Genomic DNA, 26,801 nt, shown 5'->3' with positions numbered 1-26,801 from the left:
AGGTTGAATTAATAACAGAAAAAAAGATATTTTCTTGAGTGGGAGACTTAGAAAATGTCTGTTTATTATTTTAAGTTGCAGTAATTTTTGGCACTCTGAACCAAGTCCTACATCTCAAACCTGTGTAAATTATTTTCTTTACGAAGTTGTCATATTTCCCCCTTTGAAGTAATTTACTTGTAAAACAAAATTAATTTGTTCTGTCCCCTCACTAGAGGCTGTTAGTAACCTTCAATCACAACCACACAGGTGATTTTTAGAGTTTTGGTGGGTTTTTTTTTTGTTTTTTTTTTTAAAGAGAGAGAGACAGGAACATTGAACTTCTCCTGTGTGTGCCCTGATCAGGGAATCAACCTGGCAACCTCTGCACTTTGTTTGGGACTCCAGAGCTATTTAGCCATGGCTTTTTATTGAGTTTTAGTGAAAGCAAAGAAGGAAGAGAGTGGGGAGAGGGAAGGGAAGAATTTTTTGTTCCACTCAGTCATGCATTTTTTGGTTGCTTCCTGTGTGTCCCCTGACTGGGGATTGAACCTGCCACCTTGTTTTGGGATGATGCTCTTCAGGGCTTAGACTCATCCTACATTGATTGAGTGCAGTAGGACTGAGCAAATGGAAGCTGAAGAGTTGGTGGAGGGTTTTAAAATGAGTCAGTGCCCATTATTACCTCATATTTACTTAGAATAGATTGGCATTTGCAAAAGCTACAGAGTTGTAATTCTATTTCAACATTCCTTATCCAGAGAGTTTATGTAGATACCAAGTTTAGAATTACAATTCTATAATGAAGATGTTCTTTTTTTTTTTTTCCGTTTTTCCCATCTTTTTTTTTTTTTTATAAATTTTTATTAATGTTAATGGGATGACACTAATAATTCAGGGTACATATATTCAAAGAAAACATGTCTAGGTTATCTTGTCATTAAATTATGTTGCATAACCCTCGCCCAGAGTCAGATTGTCCTCCGTCACCCTCTATCTAGTTTTCTCTGTGCCCCTCCCCCTCCCCCTAACTCTCTCCCTCCCTCCCTTCTGCGTCCTCCCTCCCCCTACCCCTGGTAACCACCACACTCTTGTCCATGTCTCTTAGTCTCGTTTTTATGTTCCACCAATGTATGGAATCATGTACTTCTTGTTTTTTTCTGATTTACTTATTTCACTCCGTATAATGTTATCAAGATCCCACCATTTTGCTGTAAATGATCTAATGTCATCATTTCTTATGGCTGAGTAGTATTCCATAGTGTATATGTGCCACATCTTCTTTATCCAATCTTCTATTGAAGGGCTTTTTGGTTGTTTCCATGTCTTGGCCACTGTGAACAGTGCTGCTATGAACATGGGGCTACATGTGTCTTTACGTATCAATGATTCTGAGGTTTTGGGGTATATACCCAGTAGAGGGATTGCTGGGTCATAAGGTAGTTCTATTTTCAGTTTTTTGAGGAACCACCATACTTTCCTCCATAGTGGTTGTACTACTTTACATTCCCACCAACAGTGTATGAGGGTTCCTTTTTCTCCACAGCCTCTCCAACATTTGTTATTACCCGTCTTGTTGATAATAGCTAATCTAACAGGGGTGAGGTGGTATCTCATTGTAGTTTTGATTTGCATTTCTCTAATAACTAATGAAGCTGAGCATCTTTTCATATATCTGTTGGCCATTTGTATTTCTTAATGAAGATGTTCTTAATTTAATTCATAAGATATAGAGTTCTTTATCCTATGGAAATCAGTGAAATTATAGTTCATATTTTGAAATTTCATGTAAAAAATGGCCCTGAATGGTTGGCTAAGTGGTAGAGCGTCAGCCTGGCATATGGTTGTCCCAGGTTCAATTTCCAGTCAGGGCACACAGGAGAAGTGACCATCTTCTTTTCCACCCCTCCCCCTCTCACCTCTCTCTCTCTTTCCCTCTCACAGTGGCTCAATTAGAGCAAGTTGGCCTCAGCCCTGAGGATGGCTTTGTGGCCTCTGCCTCAGGAGTTAAAAATAGCTCGGTTGCTGAGCAACAAGCAATGCCTCAGGTGGGCAGAGCATCACCCCGTAGGGGTTTTGCCAGGTGGATCCCAGATGCAGCACATGTGGGAGTCTGTCTCTGCCTCTCCTCCTATCACTTAATAAAGAAAAAGAAAGAAGAAATGCCACTGAATCCTGAATCTAAGCGTGAGCTTTCTTTAGTGTTTCCTGTGTCTCACTCTTCTTTGTTTACCTGAAGGTCCAGCAGCCGTTCCAGGTGTATTATTCTTTGGGCAGAGGGTGGTGTGGGCATGAAGGGAGGAGTTTAAAGTTAGTATATAAATATTAACTCATTCAAGAATATTCAAACCTGCATAAATACACAAATCAGTGTAATAATGCTTCCTTATTCTTCACGCTAGTTCCCTCAATCTCTTTTCCTACCATAGAAATTATTCTGCAACTTGAATTTTTAAATAAATTATCTAGATTTTTCATTGTCTGTTTATATTAGATCTAACTTATACTTTTTTTTCTTAACTTTTTCTTTTAAAATGATTTAGACTTTCAAAGGTATTTAAAGATAATAAGAATTTCAATATACTTTTTATTCAGATTCCCCAAATGTTGATATTTTCCCACAGTTACATTATCATTCAGCCTGTCCCTCTTCCTCTCTTTATTATGGTACCACCCAATGGGTATTTTTTACTCTAAGGCAGGGGTCTCAAACTCAACTCAGCATGTGGGCCGCAGAGCAAGATCACAGCCGTTAGGCGGGCCGCACTAGGTCTACAAAAGGCAACAGTTACGCAACACTTTTCTCACTGCAGTTGAAAACAAAAAAAAATCAGTACAACAAGCACAATTGTACATGCAGTTTACTCAAGTGTCACAAAATGACCAGAAACTGTAGTTCGCATCACAACTGCTGTTAACTAAACTAATATCTAGCTAGGATGCTAGAGAAATGAAAAATACAAGTAGGCCCCTAGGCTTACTTAATTTTATCCAAAATATTTTGAACTTCGTGGATTAGTCTGCGGGCCGCACAAAATTGTTCGGCGGGCCGCGAGTTTGAGACCCCTGCTCTAAGGGTTATAACCCATCACTATTATATTAATTTTGTAGCTAAAGTTGTCATACATTTGGCTAGTGGGAGCCTGTTCAAGCTGGCTCTTAGGTTCTTTTGACATATCATCATCATTTTTGGACATTTTTGTACTTTTTGGCACCATAAAATGTTCCAGACTGTATTATACTGCTTCCTCTGCTGTAACTGTGATCAGTCACTTCTCCAAGGAACGGTTGCTTTTTTTTGGATAATGCTATATACTTCATTTATGACTCTTTTAAATGGTATATCTCATATTTGAAATGGCTATATAGTAATGTTACTGTATATTGGTGTATAACAAATTTGCATAATATTCAGTGATTGTATATTGATATATATATACAGTATATCAGTATTTTTCTATTGATAAGCACTTAGGTTAACAATGCTGATCTTTATATTGATACTTATATTTTTGGGCACATGCACAAGTATTTCCCCCCCCCCCCCAGGCTTTGATTAGTTTTATTGGAGTCAAATTTTAAAAAAATGGCTTTTATTTATAGACTTGAATGTGTATAGGGACTGTCCAACCCACTTGGACACAAGTGAAGATAGCAATTAGGTCTATTTACATATTTTATTTTATTTTTATTTTTTAAATTGAATTTATTGGGGGTAACAATGGTTAATGAAATTATACAGATTTAAGGGATACTATTCTATAATATACAGATGATGTATTATACAGCTATTTATATATTTTCTTATTTTCAATTTCCATACAAAATATTGTTTGCTTCACATTCATAAAAATTCTAGTTTGTAAATACAAGTAAATCCTTTCTTACACACCCATTAATTAAATATAAAAACAGCTCTAAAAAAACATACAATTTAGATTGGTTTAATCTTGAATTGTAATCCAGTAACACTAAAAATTAAACATTTCAGGTGCTGTACCCAATAGTAAAATACTTGAGGGCCTTCAGAATCCTTTGACTGATTTATATCAATAAAGGATCCTATTTTTGATGTAGTAAAAGGAATGTGTTCCTGTCCAGTTTACAATTTGAAGCTACTTTCCGCCAACCCTGTCAAGGGGGGCCACAAGGCATCTTCTTTTGTAATTTTACTGTCATCAGTAATTCAGTTCATTTCTTCCCTTACACTGCTGTGTACATATACCTTTCTTTCTGATCATGACATCATTTTTGTAATTACTGTCATTGGCACATCTAAGCTTTCCATCTGGCTGGAACTCAGATTTCAGAAGCTCTTTGACAGACTTGCCCTTGCGCCCTACAAAGTAGCATAGGTGGAAATCGCTGCCCATAGTCATTTTTGTTCCCCACAAGTATTTCTTTCGTGTTGATTTCTAGAAATAATATTGCTGGATTAAGTACTAGTGTTTTTAAATTTAATAGGTAAAACTAAATTACTGTGTAAAAAGCTTAAACTGTTTATGCACCCAATCAATGATCCGAGCTTTCTCAGTGCCCCTATTCTTACCAAGATTTGCTATAATCTATTTTTTAAATTTCCATGCAGATTAAATATTTCTCTGCACTTTAATTGGTGTTCTCTTGATTATTGACAGTATGGAATATATGTTCATGTTTTCTGAACACTTAATTTTCTTTCATAATTTGCGTGTATCTTTAACTTCAATAGTCAAGCACTGCTTGACTGTGTTTCCATCAGCAATGACTTGCATATATGACAGGGGCGTACCACATAGCCTGTGTTAGTAGTAGGCTATACTATCTAACTTTGTGAAAGTACACTCTGTGATGTTCACACAATGACAAAATTGTCTAATGGCACCTTTCTCAGAATGTATCCCTGTTGTTAAGTGGCACACGACTATATTTAAATATTCCTATATAAGTAGCTTTTCTTATTGACTTTTAGGAACTTTTAATCTAGCTGTTATTATTTTGAGTGTTAACGATGAGAAAAGTATTTTTCCAATTTGATAGTTGAACTTTTTTTTCAATATGATATAATATGCATTTACATGTATGTCTGTGTTTTTGCCTGTCTTTTTCCCCTGAAATATAGGTCCTGTAAGGGTAATACGTTGTCCCAATTGAGCTTTTTTTTTAAATTGAAAGTTTTATTGAGATTATTGTAGATGCATATACACTTATAAGAAATAACACAGAGAAAACCTGTGTTCTCCTAATCCAGCTTCTCATTGGTGGTATTTTGGAAAACAGTAGTACAATATCACAACCAGGATATTGACATTGAGACAGTCCACCAAATTTGATGCAGATCCGCCAACATACCAGTACAAGGCCTTTTATAACCACACATACTTCCTTTTCTCTCTCCCCACTTTAATGTAACATTGTTAATATTTTCCTTTGTTTTACAGAAATCTGTCAGTATTTTCCTTTATGTGCTTCTTTCTCTTGCATTTCTAAACTCTGATAGGCCTTCCTTAACCAAATACATTTGCAAAGTATTTGTAGTTTATTCTGTAGAGTCTATTAATCTATCTGGACTTTGTCTTTGAACATGGTGTGAAGTGTGTGTGCATGGGGAAGAACAGATTGTTTTCTTATTGGATATAGAATTTCAGAAATAGTTCAGTCATTTCTACTTATTTGAAATGCACTGCTGCCTGACCAGCCAGTGGTTCAGTGGATAGAGCATCAGACTGGGACACAGAGGACCTAGGTTTGAAACCCTGAGGTTGCCTGCTTGAGCACGGGCTCACCAGCATGAGTGAGGGGTTGCTGGCTCGAGTATGGGATCATAGACATGACCCCATGGTCGCTGGCTTGATCCCAAAGGTCGCTGACTTGAAGCCCAAGGTTGCTGGCATGAGCAAGGGAGTACTCGCTCTGCTGTAGCCCCCTGGTCAAGGCACATATGAGAAAGCAATCAATGAACAACTAAGGTGCCACAACAAAGAATTGATGCTTCTCATCTCTCTCCCTTCCAGCCTATCTGTTCCTTTCTGTCCCTCTTCCTGTCTCTCTCTGTCTCTGTCACAAAAAAATAGATAAATGCATTGCTAATATAAACTAAATTTTCATCGTACATAAATCTGTTTCTAGACCTATTCCTTTTCATATATATATTTTCTATTCTTGTCCCATTAGAACGTCTTAATTGCTATTGCCTTTTTTTCTTCTTCAAGAGTTTTTGGGGTTTTTTGTATTTTTTTGAAGCTAGAAACGGGGAGAGACAGTCAGACAGACTCCCGCATGCACCCAACAGGGATCCACCCGGCACGCCCACCAGGGGACGACGCTCTGCCCACCAGGGGGCGATGCTCTGCCCCTCCAGGGCATCGCTCTGTTGTGACCAGAGCCACTCTAGTGCCTGGGGTAGAGGCCAAGGAGCCATCCCCAGCGCCCGGGCCATCTTTGCTCCAATGGAGCCTCGGCTGCGGGAGGGGAAGAGAGAGACAGAGAAGAAGGGGGGGGGTGGAGAAGCAGATGGGCGCTTCTCCTGTGTGCCCTGGCCGGGAATCGAACCCGGGACTTCTGCACGCCAGGCTTATGCTCTACCACTGAGCCAACTGGCCAGGGCCTTCATCAAGAGTTTTAATCAATCTGCTTTCACAATTATTCGCTGAGCAATTATTTCATGTAAAGCACTATGTTAAGTGCCACAGTGGGGCACAAGCTGCTCATTTAGTCAGCAACATAAATAAAAATCCATGATATAAACCTCTTAAGAACATTACAAACATATACATGAAGTGCTAAGAATATTTGGAATAAGAAAATATCAGTTACCTGGGAGAATCAATTATGTTTTTTGGAGATGGTGGCTTTTGTAATAGGATACAAAAGATGGCTAATAATGTAAATAAGAAATAAAAAGACTAAGAATATTCTTATGTATTAGATGTGGAACATTATTGTTTAGGTATTTCAAAATAAATGTTTATTGGCTACTGGCCAGTCTCATCCAAAACCTTCGATAACAACCTTCAATTAGTCAGCTCTCTGTTATACTACTAAGTAATAACTGGGTTAAAAAATCTTAGTAGTTTACATTTACAGAGATGTATGTCTGACTTTCTTTTAAGATTATTATTCATTTTAGAGAAGATATATGGGGAGGGGAGGGGGGAAGGAGCAGGAAGCATCAACTCCCATATGAACTTTCACCAGGCAAGCCCAGGGCTTTGAACCAGTGATCTTAGCATTCCAAGTCAATGCTTTATCCACTGTGCCACCACAGGTCAGGCTCACTGTCAATATATGTACTTTTCAGAGTGGCTGTGACTTTGTCCCACATCTTATTGATTCTGGGACCAAGACTTAAGTAAATTCCTTACTAAGGTAATGGTTGTATGTAGAGGGAAAAGAAAAGTGGTAGCTCTGAGGAATGGCTCTTAAGTGACTGCTCTTAAATGGATACGTGTCACCTCTGCTCACGTTTCCCAACCAGAGCAAGTCACATGGTAAAGACTAATATTGGGAGTACAAAAAAAGGCAACCTATACTTGTCAAAAACTTCCCTAGGTATGAGCTATATATTACAGACAATATGAACATATTAGATATGAAGTAGATAATAGAATTTGCTAAACTTCTAGGATATACTAATATATATTTTTTAAACTTATTTTTAAAAATTTATTGGGTTGACATGATTCATCAAGTGTATAACTCAATATAACACCATCTACACCCCACATCATGCCCCTGCCTGCTGATACCAAATATCAAATCACTTATAAAAGAGCTTGCACTAGTTTTTATACTGTGGTTTGGTATTTGGTAGGATGAATACCCCTTCACTGTTCTTTTTAAAATGTTACTGTTTATCCCTGCAGATGCTCTTTTCTATATGAATTTTTAAAGCAGTTTTTCAAGTTTTTATTATAAAAATGCTCTTGGGATTTTGATTGGTAGTTCATTGAATTTATAGATTAATTGGGGAGAGAAATGATATATTTATGTTTTAGTTCTTATCCCAGTCTCCTTTAATAATAAGCAGAGTTTTACAACATCAAAGGCTATCATCATAATTAACAACAAGGCTTTGGTGGTTAGACTCTCTGAGTTCAATTTGTAGTTTTATAAGTTATGTTATCATGGGGAAGGTAGTTAGCCTCACAGAGCCTCAGTGTACCCTGAAAATGGTAATAATAGTAGTCTTATAACACAGGGCTTTTGTGAAGAGTAAGTGATATACGTACAATATGAAAAGTGCTTAGAACAAACACTATCTTGCACACAGGTTGCACTCAGTAATTGTTCGCTGTTATTATTTCTTCATGTAGGTCTTGTACTTTTCTTGTTCAGTTTATTCATAGATGCCTTATGACTATTCTTGGCACTCAAATAAGATTTTTTTTCTCAATTGATTATTCTAATTATTCATTACTGTACACATAGGAAAACCATTGACTGTTGCTTATTGATTTTATATTTATTATTATTTTCTTCTTTTCCAAGTGAGAGGAGGGGAGATAGAGAGACAGACTCCTGCATGCACTCCAACCAGGATCCACCTGGTAACCCTCATCTGGGGCTGATGCTCTGCCCATCTGGGGCCATGCTCGCAATCCCAGTTATTTTTTTGGCACTTGAGATGGAGGCTCCACGGAGCCATCCTCAGCACCTATGGCTGATGTCCTCAAACAAGTGGATCCACTGGCTGCAGGAGAAGAGAGAGAGAGAAAGAGGGAAAGGGGGAGGGGTGGAGAAGCAGATGATCACTTCTCCTGTGTGCCCTCACCAGGAATTGAACCCAGAACATACACATGCATGACCGAGGCTCTACCACTGAGCCAACTAGCCAGAGCCTGCCTATTGATTTTATATTTCATCACTTACTGAATTCTTCTATTCTAGTAGTAGTTTTCAGTTAGTTTTTTTTATATAATTTTAATTTGTAAATAGTGACTTTTTTGTGTCTTCATTTGTATTACACATACTTCCTTTTTGGTTTTGTTTTAACTAATTGGTTAGTTAAATAGAAGTGGGAACAGCAACCATGCTTCTGTGTTGTTTTTGTCTTAATGGAATTCTTTTATGTTTGACTGCACATGTGATATTTGTTCTAGTTATTATTCCTTTTAATCCATGCCTTTTGTCAAACTGAGGCAGTCACTTTATATCTTGACCAGGCAAGCCTAGAGTTTTGAACCAGCAACCTCAGCACTCCAGGTGGACGCTTTATCCACTGCACCACCAGAGGCCAGGCTAAAGTTATTATTGATATGTACTTATTTATTGCCATTTTATTCTTTAAACCTACAATCCACTTTCTCTTGATTAATTTTTTCATTCTATAGCAAGACCTTTAACATTTCTTGCAGTACGGCTGGATCCACCCAGCAAACCCACTAGGGGGCAATGCTCTGCCCATCTGGGTCCGCTGCAACCGAGGCATTTTAACACCTGAGATGAGGCCACAAAGCCATCCTCAGCACCCAGGGCCAACTCACTTGAACCATTTGAGCCATGGCTGTGGGAAGGGAAGAGAGAGGAAGAGAGATAGGGTAGGTGAAGAAGCAGATGGTCGCTTCTCCTGTGTGCCCTGATTAAGAATCAAACCCAGGACTTCCACATGCCAGGCCAACGCTCTACCAGCCAGGGCCAACCTTGAGCCTTTTTTTTTGTCTGGGAAACTATTTATTTCTCCTTCAGTTTTAAATGATATTTTTGCTGGATAGGGTTGTCTTGTTTGTGAGTTCTTGTTTTGCATCACTTTGAATATTTCTTGCCAACCTCTTTTGGCCTGAAGTGTTTCTGTTGAAAAGCATGTTTCCTTATGGGGGCTCCTCTGTAGGTAATTAACTGCTTCTCTTTTACAGCTTTTATTATTCTTTCTTTGTCTCTTAACTTTAGCATTTTAATTATGATGTGTCTTGGTGTAGGCCTCCTTGGGTTCATCTTTAATGGGACTCTGTGCTTCTAGAATTTGTGTGCCTTTTTTCTTCATCAGTTTAGGGAAATTTTCAGCTGTGATTTCTTCAAACAAATTCTCTATCCCTTGCTTGTTCTCTTCTCCTTCAGGAAACCCTATGATGTGGAGGTTGTTTCTCTTCATATTGTCACAGAGCTCTCTTAGAGTTTCCTCAGTCTTTTTGAACCTTGTTTCTTTTTGCTGCTCTGCTTCTGTGCTTACATCTATCTTGTTCTTGAAATTGTTGATTTGATCCTTTGCTTCATTCAGCCTGCTGTTGATTCCTTCTTGTGCAGTCCTCATATCTCATATTGTATTTATCATTTTTGACTGGTTCTTTTTTACGATTTCAGTGTCCTTTTTAATGCTTGCTATCTTTTTGTTTAAGTTCTCATTGTGATTATCCAGTGTTGCTCTAATAACTTTGAGCATCCTCATAACCATTATTTTAAACTCTGTGTCTAGTATGATTACTTCCATTTTATTTTGTTCTTTTTCTGGGGATATCTTTTGTTGATTCATTTGGGTCATATTTTGTTGTCTGCCCATTTTGTCTGTCTGTGTATTAAGTAGCTCTGCTCTAACTTTGAAATTTGTTGTTGTGTCTTTATGAGGAATATGGGCTCAGTGATACTGACCTCCAGGTCACCTGAGTTCTTTGCTCTAGGAATGCTTCTTGAGGACAGTATTTACCCTCCTGCTACATGTGAGTATTGAATGCAGTTGGTCTATTTGTGGGTGGGGTTATCCCTTCAGGCTGACAGGCTATCAAGGTCAGTCTTGAATCACGTGCAGTGTGTGTCTTGTTGGGTATATTTATTTGCTGCAATGTCTGGTGCCTGCTGGACTTCTCCTTTGGACATGCTGCTTGTGTAGCTAGCTGAGTCTAGTGTTGGTGCGGTCTACCACCCACTGTTGGCTGGGTCGGTTCTGGGTACTCTTGGGTTGTCATCATCAGTTGTTTGTAACCCACCATGGGCTACCTGTCTGAAGCTACTGCTCTGTTCAGTGTTAGTGTCTGTGTTTTCTGTGCCTGGGTAGTGTGGGAGTGGCCAACCTGTGTATAAGGATCAGCTTCCTCCTGCTTAGGGTTGACAGAAGCTCCATGGAAATACCAAGCTGCACATCTAGGCTGGCTTTTATCCACACTTGGGGCCTGGGGGCAAGTCAGCAAAAGTCCCAAGTTTCCTTGAGAGCTGCCTCTTGCAGCCTCTGTCTGCTAGCTGCTTGTTGGGCTTGGCCATTCAGTAGGATATGGCCCCTAGGAGTCCAGTGGGTGTGGCCTCTGAAACCCAGAGATGTGGTCCACCTACAATTTGGACAGTTTCTACTGAGTTTCCTGTGTGTTGGAAATGCCAGTCATATTCATGGGAGAGTGTAGGGGAAAGCTGTGGCCTCAATGCCTGAAAACTGAGTCACTGACATGCCCCCTGCATCCTGGCTGACTTCTCAGAATGGCCCAATCTTCATAGGGTGGGGCAAGAGAAAGTCCTGAGGGTGGGGCAGTTGCTTTCCCCCAGGCCAATGCCACACAGAGAGAATTGCTGTACCCAAGAAAGATGGTGACTGCAATATTGGAGTATGACTCAGCACGGGGATTCTGGTGGCTGTTCTCCACATTGTCTTTATCTGTGCCACCAATTTCACACATTCCTCATGCAGTTCCAGTCTTCTCAGTCCTCCCACCGCCAGAACCGTGGGTAAGTGGCTGTGAATGAGATTTTCTGTATATGCCCTTTAAGACAGTGCCTGCATCTCTCAGAGCTTCTGTCTCTTTCTTGCAGACAGAATCCTTGCCTCTTTTCACCACTAAATGCTATGTGGGTGCCTCCTCTAGGCTCTGGGGCTCTGGGCTGGAGTGCCTGGCCTGGGGCTTAGGACCCTCCGCTCTCAGGGCGAACCTCCCTGCAGTGAAAGTCCCTCCAAGACCCTCCGTCGCTTGCTCCTGGGAGTGGGGCAGCCCTTTTCTAGTCTCTGCCCTTCCTACCAGTCTTAGTGTGGCTTCTTCTGTGACTCGTTGGCTATGTACTCCTTCTCATTTGGTCCAAAGTTCATTTTTCAAGATGATGGTTCTTAAATTTAGTTGTAATCCAATTTTGTCCTGAGAGGTGTTATTTGGAATGTCTGCCTTCTCCATCACCATCTTGGAATCCTGAAGTAATTAATTTTTTTCTTCTTTAATCTGTTAAAGTAATATTTGTTACAACAGTTTATGGTGTTGAATCATCCTTACGTTCCTCAAGTAAACTCAACTAGTTTTTAATGTACAGTGTGTCCGTAAAGTCATGGTGCACTTTTGACAGGTCACAGGAAAGCAACAAAAGACGATAGAAATGTGAAATCTGCACCAAATTAAAGGAAAACTCTCCCAGTTTCATACCTATTCAGTGCAGTTCGATATGGGCTCACGCACAGATTTTTTAGGGCTCCTTAGGTAGCTATCCCGTATAGCCTCTACAGACTTGTCACTGACTGATGGCCTACCAGAACGGGGTTTCTCCACCAAACTGCCGGTTTCCTTCAACTGCTTATCCCACCAAGTAATGTTATTCCTATGTGGTGGCTCTTCATTATAAATGCACCGATATTCACATTGCACTTTGGTCATGGATTCGAATTTAGTGAGCCACAGAACACACTGAACTTTCCTCTGTACCGTCCACATCTCGACTGGCATGGCCGTGGGCTGCTCCCCTGTATACACGGTGTTACGTCACCATCTGTACATGCGCACATGCTGCCACATCATCCTACAGAAACTAGGAGGGTTTTCCTTTTATTTGGTGCAGATTTCACATTTCAACGGTCTTTTGTTGCTTTCCTGTGACCGGTCAAAAGTGCACCATGACTTTACGGACACACTATATTATTCACTGTGTTAAATTTGCTAGAATTTTATTTACTATTTTTTGCTTTTATGTTTACACATGAGACTGAGTCTAATATGCTTTTAGTATCTTTGCCTTTTTTAGTATTGGTATATAGATTATAGTAGAATGAGTTGAGAAGTTTTTTACCTCTTTCATTGATTTGGAAAGATTTATATAATAGGAGCCTTTGTTTGCCTATAGGTTTAGTAGAAAGAATTTCCCTGCAAAATCTGTGATCTTATTACCTCCTATTTACTTCTCTTGCTTTTCAGTTGTGCTAGAACTATTAGTCTGTTGAGATTTTTAAAATCCTTGGGCCAAATCAGTTATTTATAATTTTTATAAAATAGTTATCTTATTTAGATTTTCAGATTATTGATATTGAGTTTTATATAAATGTTTCTTATAAATTTGCTACTTTTTTTCAATCCTGTAGTTGTATGCACTTTAGAAAAATGTTTGTTTATTGATTTTAGTAGGAGAGGAAGAAAGAGAGAGACAAGAACATTGATCTGTTCCTGTATGTGCCCTGACCCTGGATTGAACCAGCAACATCTGAGCTTCGGGATGATGCTCTAACCATCCAAATTATCCACAGAGCTTTATGTCTTTCTTTTTTTTTTTTTTTAGTGAGAGTAGGGGAGGCAAAGAGATAGACTTCTGCATGCACCCCAACTGGGGTCCACCTGGAAGGACCACTAGGGGGCGATGCTCTGCCCATGTAGGGCATTAGCAATGGAGCTCTTCTTAGGGCCTGAGGCAGAGACCATGGTGCCATCTTCAGTATCCGGGGCCAGCTCACTCCAGTGAAGATGTGGCTGCAGAGGGGAGGACAAGAGAGAGAGAGAGGAGAGAGAGAGAGAAGTGGGGGAGAGGAGTTGGAGAAGCAGATGGGCACTTCTTTTGTGTGCCCTGACTGGGAATCAAACCTGGGACATTCATACACTGGGCTGATGCTGTACCACTGAACCAACCGGCCAGGGCTTTATTTTCTGTCTTATATTTACTTTGCTTCTTTGGTTGTTCTTTTGGTTGTTAGTGCTTACTTTTTTATTTTGCTCTGCTACATTTTCCTTTTTTCCTCCTTTGTGACACTACTTGTCATTTGTTTTCATCAAAGACGAAGCTTTAATTTCTTTTATTTCAGAAGTTCAAAAATGATTTGTTCCATTATATAATTACCTTTACATTTTTAATAAATATATCTAAACATATAGTTTTCTTATCAAAGTGTGGAGTTAATCATTATCAACATCATTTCACAAATAAGTCAAGGCCTTAGTAGGCTTTTATTTTTCTTCCTTACCTGTTCTGCTTTTCTGATTATCTTATCTAGGATTTATTTACAAATTTTTAAAATATTTTATCACACCCTGCATAAATAACTATTTGGACTAAATTATAAGGCTTATTGTTTTCTTAGATTACCACTCTATCTTGTTTATTTATTTATTAGTTCATTTGATGGATTATATTCTCAATTATTTCAGAGTCTGTTAGAGGCAAACTTTTGAAGTCTTTGTATCCATAAACGTGTCGTTATTTTTCACTTCCAACTCAGTATTTGTATAAACAGATAAAGAAATATTTCCTCAAAGATACTTTTACTCAGAACTTATTGCTCATTTATCTTCTTAATTCCATGTTGTTAATGAGAAGTCTGAAGCAGGTGTAATTATTAAACTTTTGTAAATTACTCATTTTTACCTTTGGATAGCTTTTAGGATTTTCTCTTAATCTTTTCTTTTTTTTTTTTTGTATTTTTCTGAAGTTGGAAACGGGGAGGCAGTCAGACAGACTCCCGCATGCGCCCAACCGGGATCCACCTGGCATGCCCACCAGGGGGCGATGCTCTGCCCATCTCAGGTGTTGCTCTGTTGCAACCAGAGCCATTCTAGCACCTAAGGCAGAGGCCATAGAGCCATCCTCAACACCCCGGGCCAACTTTTGCTCCGATGGAGCCTTGGCTGTGGGAGGGGAAGAGAGAGACAGAAAGGAAGGAGAGGGGGAGGGGTGGAGAAGCAGATGGGTGCTTCTCCTGTGTGCCCTGGCTGGGAATCGAACCCGGGACTCTTGCACGCCAGGCTGACGCTCTACCACTGAGCCAGCCAGCCAGGGCTTTCTCTTAATCTTTAACAATTCCCATGGTGCGTTTATTATAAGTCTTGCCTTTTCCAATTCTTTTTTTTTTAAATTTAGTGAGAGGAGGAGAGGCAGAGACAGACTCCTGCATGTGCCCCCACCGGGATCCACCTGGCAAGCCCACTAGGAGGCGATGCTCTGCCCATATTGGAATCTTGCTAGATTGTAGTGGAAGCCAATTTTTTACCACCTGAGGAATAGGTCATGGAACCATCCTCAACACTCAGGGCCAACTTGCTCCAATTGAGCTATGGCTGCAGTATGGGAGGAGAAGAGAGAGATATATATATATATAGAGAGAGAAGTGAGAGGGGGAAGGGTGGAGAAGTAGATAGGCACCTCTCCTGTGTGCCCTGACAGGAAATCAAACCCAGGACATCCACACACTGGGCCGATGCTCTACCACCAAAGCAACTGGCCAGGGTCTCCTTTTCCAATTCTTTATACTCAGCAATTGGAAGGTTCTTCTGACCTACTTCTTTAATATTGACTCTCCCTTCACATAGATGCAGATTCAACCCTTTACAGCTAGTGCTCGACTTATGACCACGATTGATTCCGACAGACCTGTCGTAACACGATTTGGTCGTAAGTTGAGTAGGCTCTATGTACAGTACTGTGAAATGATTTTACAAAAATCTTTAAGTCATATTTTATCATAAATTTTCTTTCATTATTGTTATATATCATAATTTTTTGTTCATTTTATTTTATTTGTATCATCTCTACAGCATTTTGGTTTTTTTGTTATAACTTGATCACATGGGTGCAGAACCTTTCACAGCTTCACGAATTCTTTATCTTTCAAAATCGTCGACACAGTCGAGTGTGATAACTTCATATCACGTGCGATCACATTCACTTTCTTTCCTCCTTTGTACTGCTTAATTACCTTTGTTTTCGTGTCGAGATCGATGGCCTTTCTTTCCTTCTTGGCAGGCTGAGGTGTAGACAAAGACAATTTCCTCTTGGTAGACATCTTGGGGAGGAGTTTGATGAAAAATATCCAAGACACAAAACACAAATTGCTGTACTGAGTCTGGGTTAACAGTTGAAATGGTGCACGCGGAGATGGTAGTGCTGCCGGAAGGTGGTCTGCACTGTTGTACGCCCAGCTGGGCAACGCGTGTGCTGCCAGACACGGAGCAGTCTTGACTAGTGATTGTGGTCGTGAAGTCGAATGGTTGTAAGTTGCATAGGTCGTAAGTCGATCAATAACTGTATAATCTGCTTTGCTGCTACAGTCCTGATCCATGCCACCGTCATGCCTCACCTGGCTTATTGCAGTAGCCTTCCAACTGACCCACGAGTCTTCTTGCTTCCCTCTGGGCCCTCTAAAAATGGTTCCACCTGTGCCCCTTTGTGACAGCCAGAGTAGTCTTTTAAAAATCTCTGTACAAAAATTTCCAATGAACTCCCATTTCACTCAGAGAAGAAGCCAAAATCTTTATGTGGTTCTGTAGCATCCCGCATGATACAGTCTGCTGATTATTTCTTTCTCCTTTCACTAAGCACACAGGCCTCCCTATTACTGGATTTCAGCAAAAGACTAATATGTATTCTTAGCCTATCAGCTTCATTCTATCTATGTCTTTGATGTTAAAAAACCCGCAAAACTCTTTTTATATAATGGCATTGGTCTGTCAGCAGAGACATCAGGGTTAACTGAGTGGCTAGGAAGCACTGGCAGTCTAATGCCATAGCATTTATTCTGTGTATCATAAGGCACATGGATTCCAGATCTTTGAATCTATGTAGTTCTGCGGAGTAAGTTGAAGGGGCCAGAACCTCAGCCTAATATACAGGTAGGGTCTGTGTACTGTAGGGCTGCCCAAGGCTATCTTACAGCTTTCACTGCTCCATATTACACTGAAGCATTGTACTTCAAACCAGTCAAGCTTGGAGGCAGGCAGGGTGGTACGTTATAAAAAAATGGACTTGCATTTGCTTAAAATTGGTCTCACGTCCTAATTATCTTACTTAGTAGCGGTTAAACTATCAATAGTAGCTGTCTGCCTGTTCGTTTTACATTTACCCATTCAATGAGTATTTATTGAGTGTCAAGCCCAGTTTTAGGAGCCTGAAATATATTAGGGAACAAAACACACAGATCTGTTTGTTCTCAAGTGGTTTGGATTCTGTTGGAAGAGCTTTCATTCTAGTGATAAGTTGTCTGTTGTCTCTAAACTTTGATGTCCCCATCCATAAAATGAGGCTGTAACACAGGGGTCGGGAACCTATGTCTCACGAGCCAGATGTGGCTCTTTTGATGGCTGCATCTGGCTCGCAGACAAATCTTTAATAAAAAAAATAATAACGTTAAAAATATAAAACATTCTCATGTATTACAATCCATTAATTTCCTACCTCTCATGTTCATGGTTCTGGGTGGCTGGAGCCAATCACAGCTGTTCTCCGGGACAACAACAAATTTTTTTATGAAGCTGGAAACGGGGAGAGACAGTCAGACAGACTCCCGCATGCGCCTGACCGGGATCCACCCGGCACGCCCACCAGGGGCGACGCTCTGCCCACCAGGGGGCGATGCTCTGCCCCTCTGGGGCGTCGCTCTGCCGTGACCAGAGCCACTCTAGCGCCTGGGGCAGAGGCCAAGGAGCCATCCCCAGTGCCCCGGCCATCTTTGCTCCAATGGAGCCTTGGCTGCGGGAGGGGAAGAGAGAGACAGAGAGGAAGGAGAGGGTGGGGTTGGAGAAGCAAATGGGCACCTCTCCTATGTGCCCTGGCCGGAAATCGAACCCAAGTCCCCCGCACGCCAGGCCGACGCTCCACCGCTGAGCCAACCAGCCAGGGCCTCAACACCAAATTTTTATTGGATAATTCATAACGTACATGGGTCGTTGTATGGCTCTCATGGAATTACATTTTAAAATATGTGGTGTTCATGGCTCTCTCAGCCAAAAACTTTCCCGACCCCTGCTATAACATCATCTACTTAATGTAAGTGCTATAGAAATAGAAAAGTCACAATATCTGGCACATGGAAATTCTCAGTACATTTTATTTTCCTCCCTTCTACTTGTTTTTGACACATACATAATTATCTGGTATATAGAAAACAACAAGTGAACTGTGTTTGGGTAAACTGAATTAAGGGCTAAGGTGCCGGCACTCTCAGTAGTAGATCGCAATGCCCTCCATAGTCATTGGGATCGCACTGTCCTCCCAAGGTCATTGGGATTTTTTTAGGATGAGAGAGGGAGTTTTAAGAAATTGTAAGTACTTCTCTTCTCTTTAAAATCTCTCTCGCATTCTACGGTGAAGGCTTGATCACTCCTACAGCATTTCTCCTGATTCCCCTTGTGGGTGTCAGAACCCTGTGATCAGGTCACCTGGTTCCTTGTGCATGTGATTTTCTTGTGCCCATGTTGTTTTCAGTGACTTATTATTTTCTTAGCATTATAAATATTATACATACTCAGCTGTATGAGAAAATGGAAGAAGGCAAAGATTCTGGTTAAAAAAAAAAATTGACTCTGACCAGTTGGTTCGATGGTAGAGCATCAGCCCAGCATGTGGAAGTCCTTGGTTTGATTCCCGATCAAGGCACACAGGAGAAGCGACCATCTGTTTCTCTCACCGTCCACCTCACCCCCCCATCTCTCTCCCTCTCTCTTCTCCTCCCGCAGCCATTGCTCGAACAGTTTGAGCAAAAATTGACCCTGGGTGCTGAGGATGGCTCCATGGCCTCACTTCAGGCACTAAAGTAGCTCAGTTGCTGAGCAACAGAGCAACAGCCCAGTTGCGCAAAGTGTCGCCTGGTAGGGCACTTGCAAGTGGATCCCGGTCAGGGAGCATCCAGAGTGTGTTGCATTGCCTTCTGCCTCTTACTTAATATAAATGAATAAATAAATAAAGGCATGTTATGGTATTGGCTGTCATCAAACAGGCTGCCACGCCCCTGGAATCCATTATGGTGCAAGATCTCTGGTGGCTGCAGAAAACCATCCCAAGAAACAGCTCTGAGAGTGGTTACAGAGCAATGGAATTTAAATTTTGTGCCAAGTAATGTTTTGAATGAGGTACCACGTTGGCAGCATGTTTCTGAATTGACAGTCTTTGGGCAGCATTCTGTGATGTCTCTAGTTTGTGTCCTAACTGAGCTGTGAGGAAACACATCAGGAGTTACCACTTCAAATTGTTATAACGTGCAGCTTTCCACGCTGTGGTTGTGACAGAAGTACTTTCATTACTTTGCAAAGCTTATAACTTTTCTTTTAAATTACCCCTTTGAGTTGACATCTTCCTCTTAGGTATAATCTAGCCTAATATTAAATTTGGTTAGCCCCTTCATAATTCAGAATTTAAATGAGTTAAAAATCTTTATGCATGTCTTTGTATTCAAGATGATACAGGACTTGTTGATTTCAACTTCAAGAAATCTTCAGAGATTTTTATAGGGACTTTCGCAATAAATGTATAATTTTTTTTTTTTTTTTTTACAGAGACAGAGAGAGTCAGAGAGAGGGATAGACAGGGACAGGAATGGAGAGAGATGAGAAGCATCAATCATTAGTTTTTGTGGGGTTTTTTTGTATTTTTCTGAAGCTGGAAACAGGGAGAGACAGTCAGATAGACTCCCGCATGCGCCCAACCGGGATCCACCCGGCACGCCCACCAGGGGGCGATGCTCTGCCCCTCCGGGGCGTCACTCTGTTGCGACCAGAGCCACTCTAGTGCCTGGGGCAGAGGCCAAGGAGCCATCCCCAGCGCCTGGACCATCTTTGCTCCAATGGAGCCTCGCTGCAGGAGGGGAAGAGAGAGACAGAGAGGAAGGAGAGGGGTGGGATGGAGAGGCAGATGGGCACCTCTCCTGTGTGCCCTGGCCGGGAATCGAACCCGGAACTTCTGCACGCCAGGCCGATGCTCTACCACTGAGCCAACCGGCCAGGGCCAATCATTAGTTTTTTGTTCCAACACCTTAGTTGTTCATCGATTGTTTTCTCATATGTGCCTTGACCGTGGGGCTACAGCAGACCGAGTAGCTGGCCCTTGCTCGAGCCAGCGACCTTGGGTCCAAGCTGGTGAGCTTTGTTCAAACCAGATGAGCCCGCACTCAAGCTGGCGACCTCAGGGTCTTGAACCTGGGTCCTTCCACATCCCAGTCCGACGCTCTATCCACTGCGCCACTGCCTAGTCAGGCCACAATAAATTTAGAAAACAATTTTTGTAATAATATACAGTAATTTCATGAGTAAAAATAGGGCATTTTAGAGTATTCCAGAAAGGATCTAATTTGGTCTAGTGCCTGGAGTTTAGAGGCATTTTTTCAATCGCGGACCTCAGTGGTTGGGCTGAATGGGAGTCTGTTTTCTGTGTGCCCAGCGTGGATAAATGTTGAGGGTGTCGTAGGTCTAAACACCTGTGAGAGACTGTTCCGCTCCCCTGTTTCCTGCATACCACCTGCCTCACATACCACCCTGTCTGCTAGGTCTACAGGCAGTGGTTCTCCAAACCAGCAGACCTGAAGGAATCACTTGAGTAGCTTTGAAAACTTCACTTTCTCAGACTCCAGCCACAGGGAATCTGAATTGGTAGATAAAGGAGATAATGACATTGGCTATGGGACCCCACATTCTGGCTCCTCTCCTGTTCTTAACACAGTTTTCTGACCACAACACAGAGTCCACCCATGGTATGACACTTACAGAGAAACACTTAAAACAGTAGCAGACCAGCCCTGACCGGGTAGCTGAGTACATTAGAGCTACGTCCTGATATGCAAAGGTTGCAGGTTCGATCCCTAGTCAGGGCACATATTGAAACAGATGGATGTTTCTGCCTCTCTTCCCCTTCCTCTCTCCCTAAAATCAATCAATCAATCAATCAAAAAACACCCCAAACAAACCAGTAGCAGAACAACATTGATAGATTGGGAGAAAGTGCCATGAAGGGCCACAGCCACAGCTGGAGGTGAAGTAGAGATTTTTAAGAATACCTCTTGCTGAGCAAATGACAAAAAGCATCTCCACCTCTTTCTGTATATTCCACAGACTATTGAGGCAGTTTCTGCCTTAAAATACTCTCCTCCTTCCCCGTATCTGTCATGTGACTCCGTGTGCATCTGGTGTTGCGTGAGCATGTGTGTGTGTGTGTGTGTGTGTGTGTGTGTGTATGTGTGTTAAGCTTGTTCCTCTCTTTTGTTCTTAGTTTATTATAGCCAGTTAAATAGATAGAAAGAGAGGTAAAGAAAAAATATGGAAATTTCTGGCAAGTGTAAGACAGAAAAGAGACATTTAGGAGGAAACAAGAGAAGACCACGTTTTGAAAAAGATGTGAAGCCGTTCCTGATGGGTAGAGAACAAGAATATTTTTTCCCTAGATCTTCTGAAGATACTCTGATTACTCAGTACATTTGTAGCCAGTTTCCCAAGTGAATGGCTCTATTTATAAAGACTGATAGCATTGTCATTGAAGATGATCAATTGTTAAAAATCTTTCTTACATAAGAAACTCCATGTTGTTCATTTTAAATTAAGCCACGGGAATGCTAAATAATTACCATTTATTTAACAAGTATTTGTTGATGAGGATGCTAGCCTCATGGAATTAATAGCTTGATGGGGATAGAGATAAACAAACAGACAGTGATACCACCTAGTGACAATTGCTATGTGCGGAGATACGAAAGAAGAGGGGGAGATTTACCCAAACGTGAGGAGAGTGATTTACCCAAACATGCAGTAAGGGAAGGCTGCGAGAGGACGTAAGATTTTGAGTTGTATCCCTTTTTTTCTTTTTCTTTCTTTCTTTTTTTTTTAAGTGAGAGAGGAGATTCCCACATATACCCTGACCGGGATCCACCCACCAACCCCCGTCTGAGGCTGATGCTCGAATCAACCAAGCTATCCTCAGCTCCTAAGGCCGATGCTCAGGCCAACCAAACTATTCTCAGGGCCTGGGGCAGATGCTTGAACCAATTGAGCCACTAGCTGTGAGAGGGGAAGCGAGAGAGAAAGGGGAGAGAGAAGAGTGGAAAAGCAGATGGTCGCTTCTCATGTGTACACTTACCAGGAATCAAACCCAGGATGTCCAAATGCTGGGCCATGCTCTATCCACTGTGCAAACTGGCCAGGACCTGGGTTGCATTCTTATGGGTGAAAAGGAGCCAACTGAAAACAGCCAAAAGACTGAATGTTCCTAGGCTTGGAAATAAGAAAACATAATCCCATATCTGAAGAACCGTGAGTGGACCTAAATGGTTAGACAGAAGCTGGTAAGAGACAAAGCTGGGTAGTTAAGTGGGGACCAGATCAAGAAAGATCTACATCGTATAAAGGAGTTTGAAAGTTATATTGGGTGGCCCATTTCTTATATAGATTATATATTTCACTCTCTTTTTATCATAGGTATCAAGTGGCAAAAGAGGCATTGCCATTCTGTTTGTTACAAATAAGTAGGAACTTTCAAAAGTAGGCATGTGTAGAAAAGAGTTAACATAAAAGGCTTCTTCTATTTATTCACTGTAAGTCTTGCTTGCAAAGGTTGGTTTTTGGCTGGCTTCTGGGACCTGGATGAAACAGTCCCCTACACTGATATAAACCTTTCCCCAACAGAGAAGGGTGACACAGTGTATCCAGACTATGCAAACAATATGGTTTATACTGAAAACTGACTTTCTTTCTGGGAGGCAGAGGATGCTTATGCGACTAGCCCTCCAATAAAAACATTTGGTGCTGAGTCGCTAATGGGCTTCGTTTGCAGAAACCTCACATACATGTTCCTGTACTTTCATAGCTGGGGAAGAGTATGTTCTGTGCGACTTGTCATGAGAAGAGAGACCATATGAAAGCTGCACGTGGATTTCTCCAGGCTCCACCTGTCTTTTCCCCTTTTGATCCCTGTATATCCTGACTACCTCACTATGATAAATCTTAGTCAGGAGTACAATTATATGATAAGTCCTGTGAGACCTTCCAACAAATCTAACATAGAGGAGGTCTTAAGAATTCTCAACACACATGCTATGAATATTTAGCAATAAATATTTATTCAGTGAGTTAAAAATTACCTATCAAGAGGTAGAAATATTAGTGTCCTTGTTTTGACTTGTATAATATTTTTTTTTAACTAAAACTCATCTAACCCAATTTGATCTCTCACTATATTTCTCAAATTCTCAACCTTGGTTCTGAATTACTTTCGACTTTTACCTTCAAATGACAGAGCTGTGTTTGCTTTAAGGACAGTCAGAAGAAAGAGCTACAGTCGAAGGACCATTTCAAAAACCAGGAGATCCACAAAGCATTTGAATAATGTCAGAAGCCCTCAAAATGCAATGCTTATAGTGTCCCAAGGTGTCTATTTTTTTTTTCCTTTTAACAGATGAGGACTTGGTTGCTTGCACAGCGCCTGGTGCCCTGAAGTCACCCACATTATTGTGCTGTTGTGCCCAAATGCCGTCAGCCTCTCCTGTCGCAGTAAAAATACATTAGTATTCATAGAGTAATAGCCACGGACTAGATACTTTTTTAAAAATAACTTATACTGGGAACTTCTCTACTCAAGGCTTATTTCAAATAACTTTCTTTTTAAACAATTCAAAGAAATTTCCTGGATTTTTAATGAACTTCAGATCCTGCTTGAAGGAACTTAACAACCAAGCAGGAAATCCTTGAATTTCTTACGGGCTTCATCTTCATTTACGTAAATTCTTTGGCGCTCTGTCCTTTCCTAGGGAGTAGCTGGCAGTGGTGTGACCGCATCCATCAGTCCCCCCTGGACTGGTTTCATGCTTCCTTTCCATCTTCTTTGTCTCCCGCTGGACTGAGGGAGGATTGTAAGATGATGAGTTTACTGCTCCCTGATTTCTGTTTGGCCTTGTAAGCCCTTCACTGGGGCCTTTTTTGGGACCCAACAGATAAAGAACATTACTTCTACTGTATGGCTGGGCTTGTTTTTTACCTTTATTCCTTGTCTAATTAGAGAAGATCTACGGTTTATAAAAGGACTATAACGCAGAAGCTCCCTGGTGTTAGTATGCAGCAGCACGGAGATTTCTCAACACAGGCTGTTTTACATTGTTCGCTCGCATGTTATTGCCTTCCTATCCTTTGTTTTTCTCATTTCCCCTCTTTTCCACTCATCACATCATTCAGCTCCTCCCTTCAGATGGATGTAAACACTTATTTTAATAATCATTGCACTTAGAGAATGAAGTTCCTGGCTCATAAATTTCAAAGAAAATGAAACATTTTCGTTGTATTTCTCTGCAGTAATTTCATGGAAATATCAATACTTTAATTTGTGCAGGCCTAGATTCTTTTTGTTACATTGGAGCAGGGGGATTGTTCTATTTATTTGGCTTGGTTTCGTCCTTCTGGGACAATAATAGCTTTAATGGAAAGTGTTCTCCAATTGCTGATGTAAGTCTACTTAGAATCAGTTACTTGCCCACTAACGTTCAGTTCTAATTAAGGTGCAGGCTACTCATGTCGGCCCTTGTACTTAGAGGCCTGCTTTTTTGTTGTTACTACGTTACTTTAATCACTCAGTTGTCTTTTAATTACATATGAGAAGAAAAATAAAACCTAACATTCATGTTCAACTGCTTATTGGTAAAGAGGCCGCCTGAATGAAGTGAGTGGTATAAGATTTGCTGATGTTCGCTGCGCCGCTGGGTTTAGAAGAAAAGTTCCTGCGGCTGCCGGTAGAAACCGTCGTAACGTGAGAGTCTCATGTTTTTTTCTTCTGAAAGACACATCGCTATTGCATCCTCTACAACTGTGGACTTTGCTTTTTTCTATTCTAGTTTCCCAGAGAGATGGTCATTCAGAGCCTATACCTCTGTCCTGTATTTTGATCCTCGGATGAGAATATTTATTCAGGCCAAAAGAGTTAAAACAAAGCACCTATGCCATTGCCTCTATACACCCAGGTGAGACAACTCTCTCTAATTATCTTCAAATAGTTTTAATTTATAAAATGAATGTGCCTTCTTTTACACAATTGTCAAAGTGATTTGGTTAGCAAGACTTTTATAATTTGATAGCAAGATTTTAAAGTTTGATGGTAAGATTTTTATGATTATAAATTAAATTTAAACTGCATTCTGGAAAGTTCGCTAAAGAGTAATCATGGGTAACGAATATTTGGCTATGATAGCAAAATACTGTCATGAACTCTCTAAGTTAGATAATCACCTCAAGTAAGAATCTGTCTTGTACTTGAGTGAATCTTAAGTGCTTTGCTTGTGATAGTTTCCATTAATAAAAAACATCACAGTTCATTTAAAATTTTTGTTAACTTTAACGTATTTGAGCTATTGTATCATGAACTTCTATGTGTATATACATTTTACATATAAAATGAATAGATTTATTAATACATATTTCTTTCATTTATATTTTATTTATCTTTTATCATAAACATTTTTATTACCACAATAAATCTGATTAACATCTATTGCCATATAGTCACAAAATTTTTTCTTGTGATGAGAACTTTTAAGATCTGTCTTAGCAACTTCCAAATATGTAATTTAACTATTGTTACCGTTAGTGTACATTACATCACCATGACTTATTTTTATAACTGGAAGTTTGTACCAACATAAACTTTTTTTAAGCTGACATTTGCATATTATAAAACTTGTCTTGACCAACTATACACGCAACAGAATAATCGTTCTTTGTGTGTGGGGTTTCTGGGTGCTCATTCACTTACTCACTAACTATTATCAAAGTCTTTTGTGAGCTTGAGGTTGTGCTAGGTACAAAGCCTTAACAGGCATCCCCAAACTACGGCCCGCAGGCCGCATGAGGCCCCCTGAGACCATTTATCCAGCCCCCCACCGCACTTCCGGAAGGGGCACCTCTTTCATTGGTGGTCAGTGAGAGGAGCACTGTATGTGGCGGCCCTCCAACGGTCTGAGGGACAGTGAACTGGCCCTCTGTGTAAAAAGTTTGGGGACCCCTGCTTAGTCCTAGTTTGGAGGAGTTTAATATCTATTGGGAGAAACACTTAATGCTTGTACATTATCTCTATATAAGCCTTTTTGCATGCATTACTTTGACTTTTGAAGTGACCCTGTGGGTTATGTTTTATCAGCACCATTTTTAGAGATAAAGAAATGTCACAACCAGACAAGAGCTCAAATTTTCTGATTTCAAATTTTTTACCAATTCAAATACCATGCTCTTACCCTATACTACACTAAATCTTTATACTAGACCTACATTTGTTATGCTGTTTTATTTTCATGAAGGAGATGATGTCCTGGGCCTTGCAAATACTCATATCAATGTTAATATTAAAAATTATAGATCTAGTCTGACCAGGAGGTGGCGCAGTGGATAGAGCGTCGGACTGGGATGCGGAAGACCCAGGTTCGAGACCCCGAGGTCGCCAACTTGAGCAAGGGCTCATCTGGTTTGAGCTAAAAGCTCACCAGCTTGAGCCCAACGTCGCTGGCTCAAGCAAGGGGTTACTTGGTCTGCTAAAGGCCCGCGGTCAAGGCACATAAAAAAAATTATAGATCTCTTAATTGTATTCCTTGACCACACATCAGTGGATTCTTCAAAAGCTTTATTTTTTATTTCTGATTGTTTTTTATATGAAATTTTGAAAAATGAAATATTAACCCTGAGACTTCTCTGTAAATCTGCCTATTTGTTCCCAAATTCAAAACTTTTCTATTGGACAGAATTGGAGAACAAGACATATCACAGGGTTTGACTGCTCACACATTTTCCCTCAGTTGCACACCAGTCTGTCTCTGGTCTAGTTTCTAGATGTAATGTCCAGATTATGAAATCCATTGTGACCAGGATAGCGTATTTAGTTTCCCCTGACCCACCTGGCCTGAGGTACAGCAGCTCAGAGATGCCTGTGGTGTGGCATGAGATTAATGAAGTTCATAATCTTTA

General features: G+C 40.7%; 1 protein-coding gene and 1 pseudogene across 1 annotated transcript in view; one reads left to right on the top strand and one right to left on the bottom strand.

Moving 5' to 3' along the window:
- Positions 1 to 26,801, top strand: part of MORC1 (MORC family CW-type zinc finger 1) — a 201,465-nt gene that overhangs the window by 53,686 nt on the left and 120,978 nt on the right. The window contains exon 9 of the mRNA XM_066347035.1: positions 24,686 to 24,811. Within this exon, the coding sequence (XP_066203132.1) occupies positions 24,686 to 24,811 (126 nt within the window). The remainder of the gene's footprint in view (positions 1 to 24,685; positions 24,812 to 26,801) is intronic.
- Positions 3,914 to 4,358, bottom strand: LOC136379911 (protein mago nashi homolog 2 pseudogene; annotated as a pseudogene).

Source organism: Saccopteryx leptura, chromosome 8 (genome assembly GCF_036850995.1).
Source record: "Saccopteryx leptura isolate mSacLep1 chromosome 8, mSacLep1_pri_phased_curated, whole genome shotgun sequence".
Classification (NCBI taxonomy): domain Eukaryota; kingdom Metazoa; phylum Chordata; class Mammalia; order Chiroptera; family Emballonuridae; genus Saccopteryx; species Saccopteryx leptura.
The sequence above is the reverse complement of the archived record's forward strand: the minus strand, read 5'-3'. Positions and strand labels throughout refer to the sequence as shown.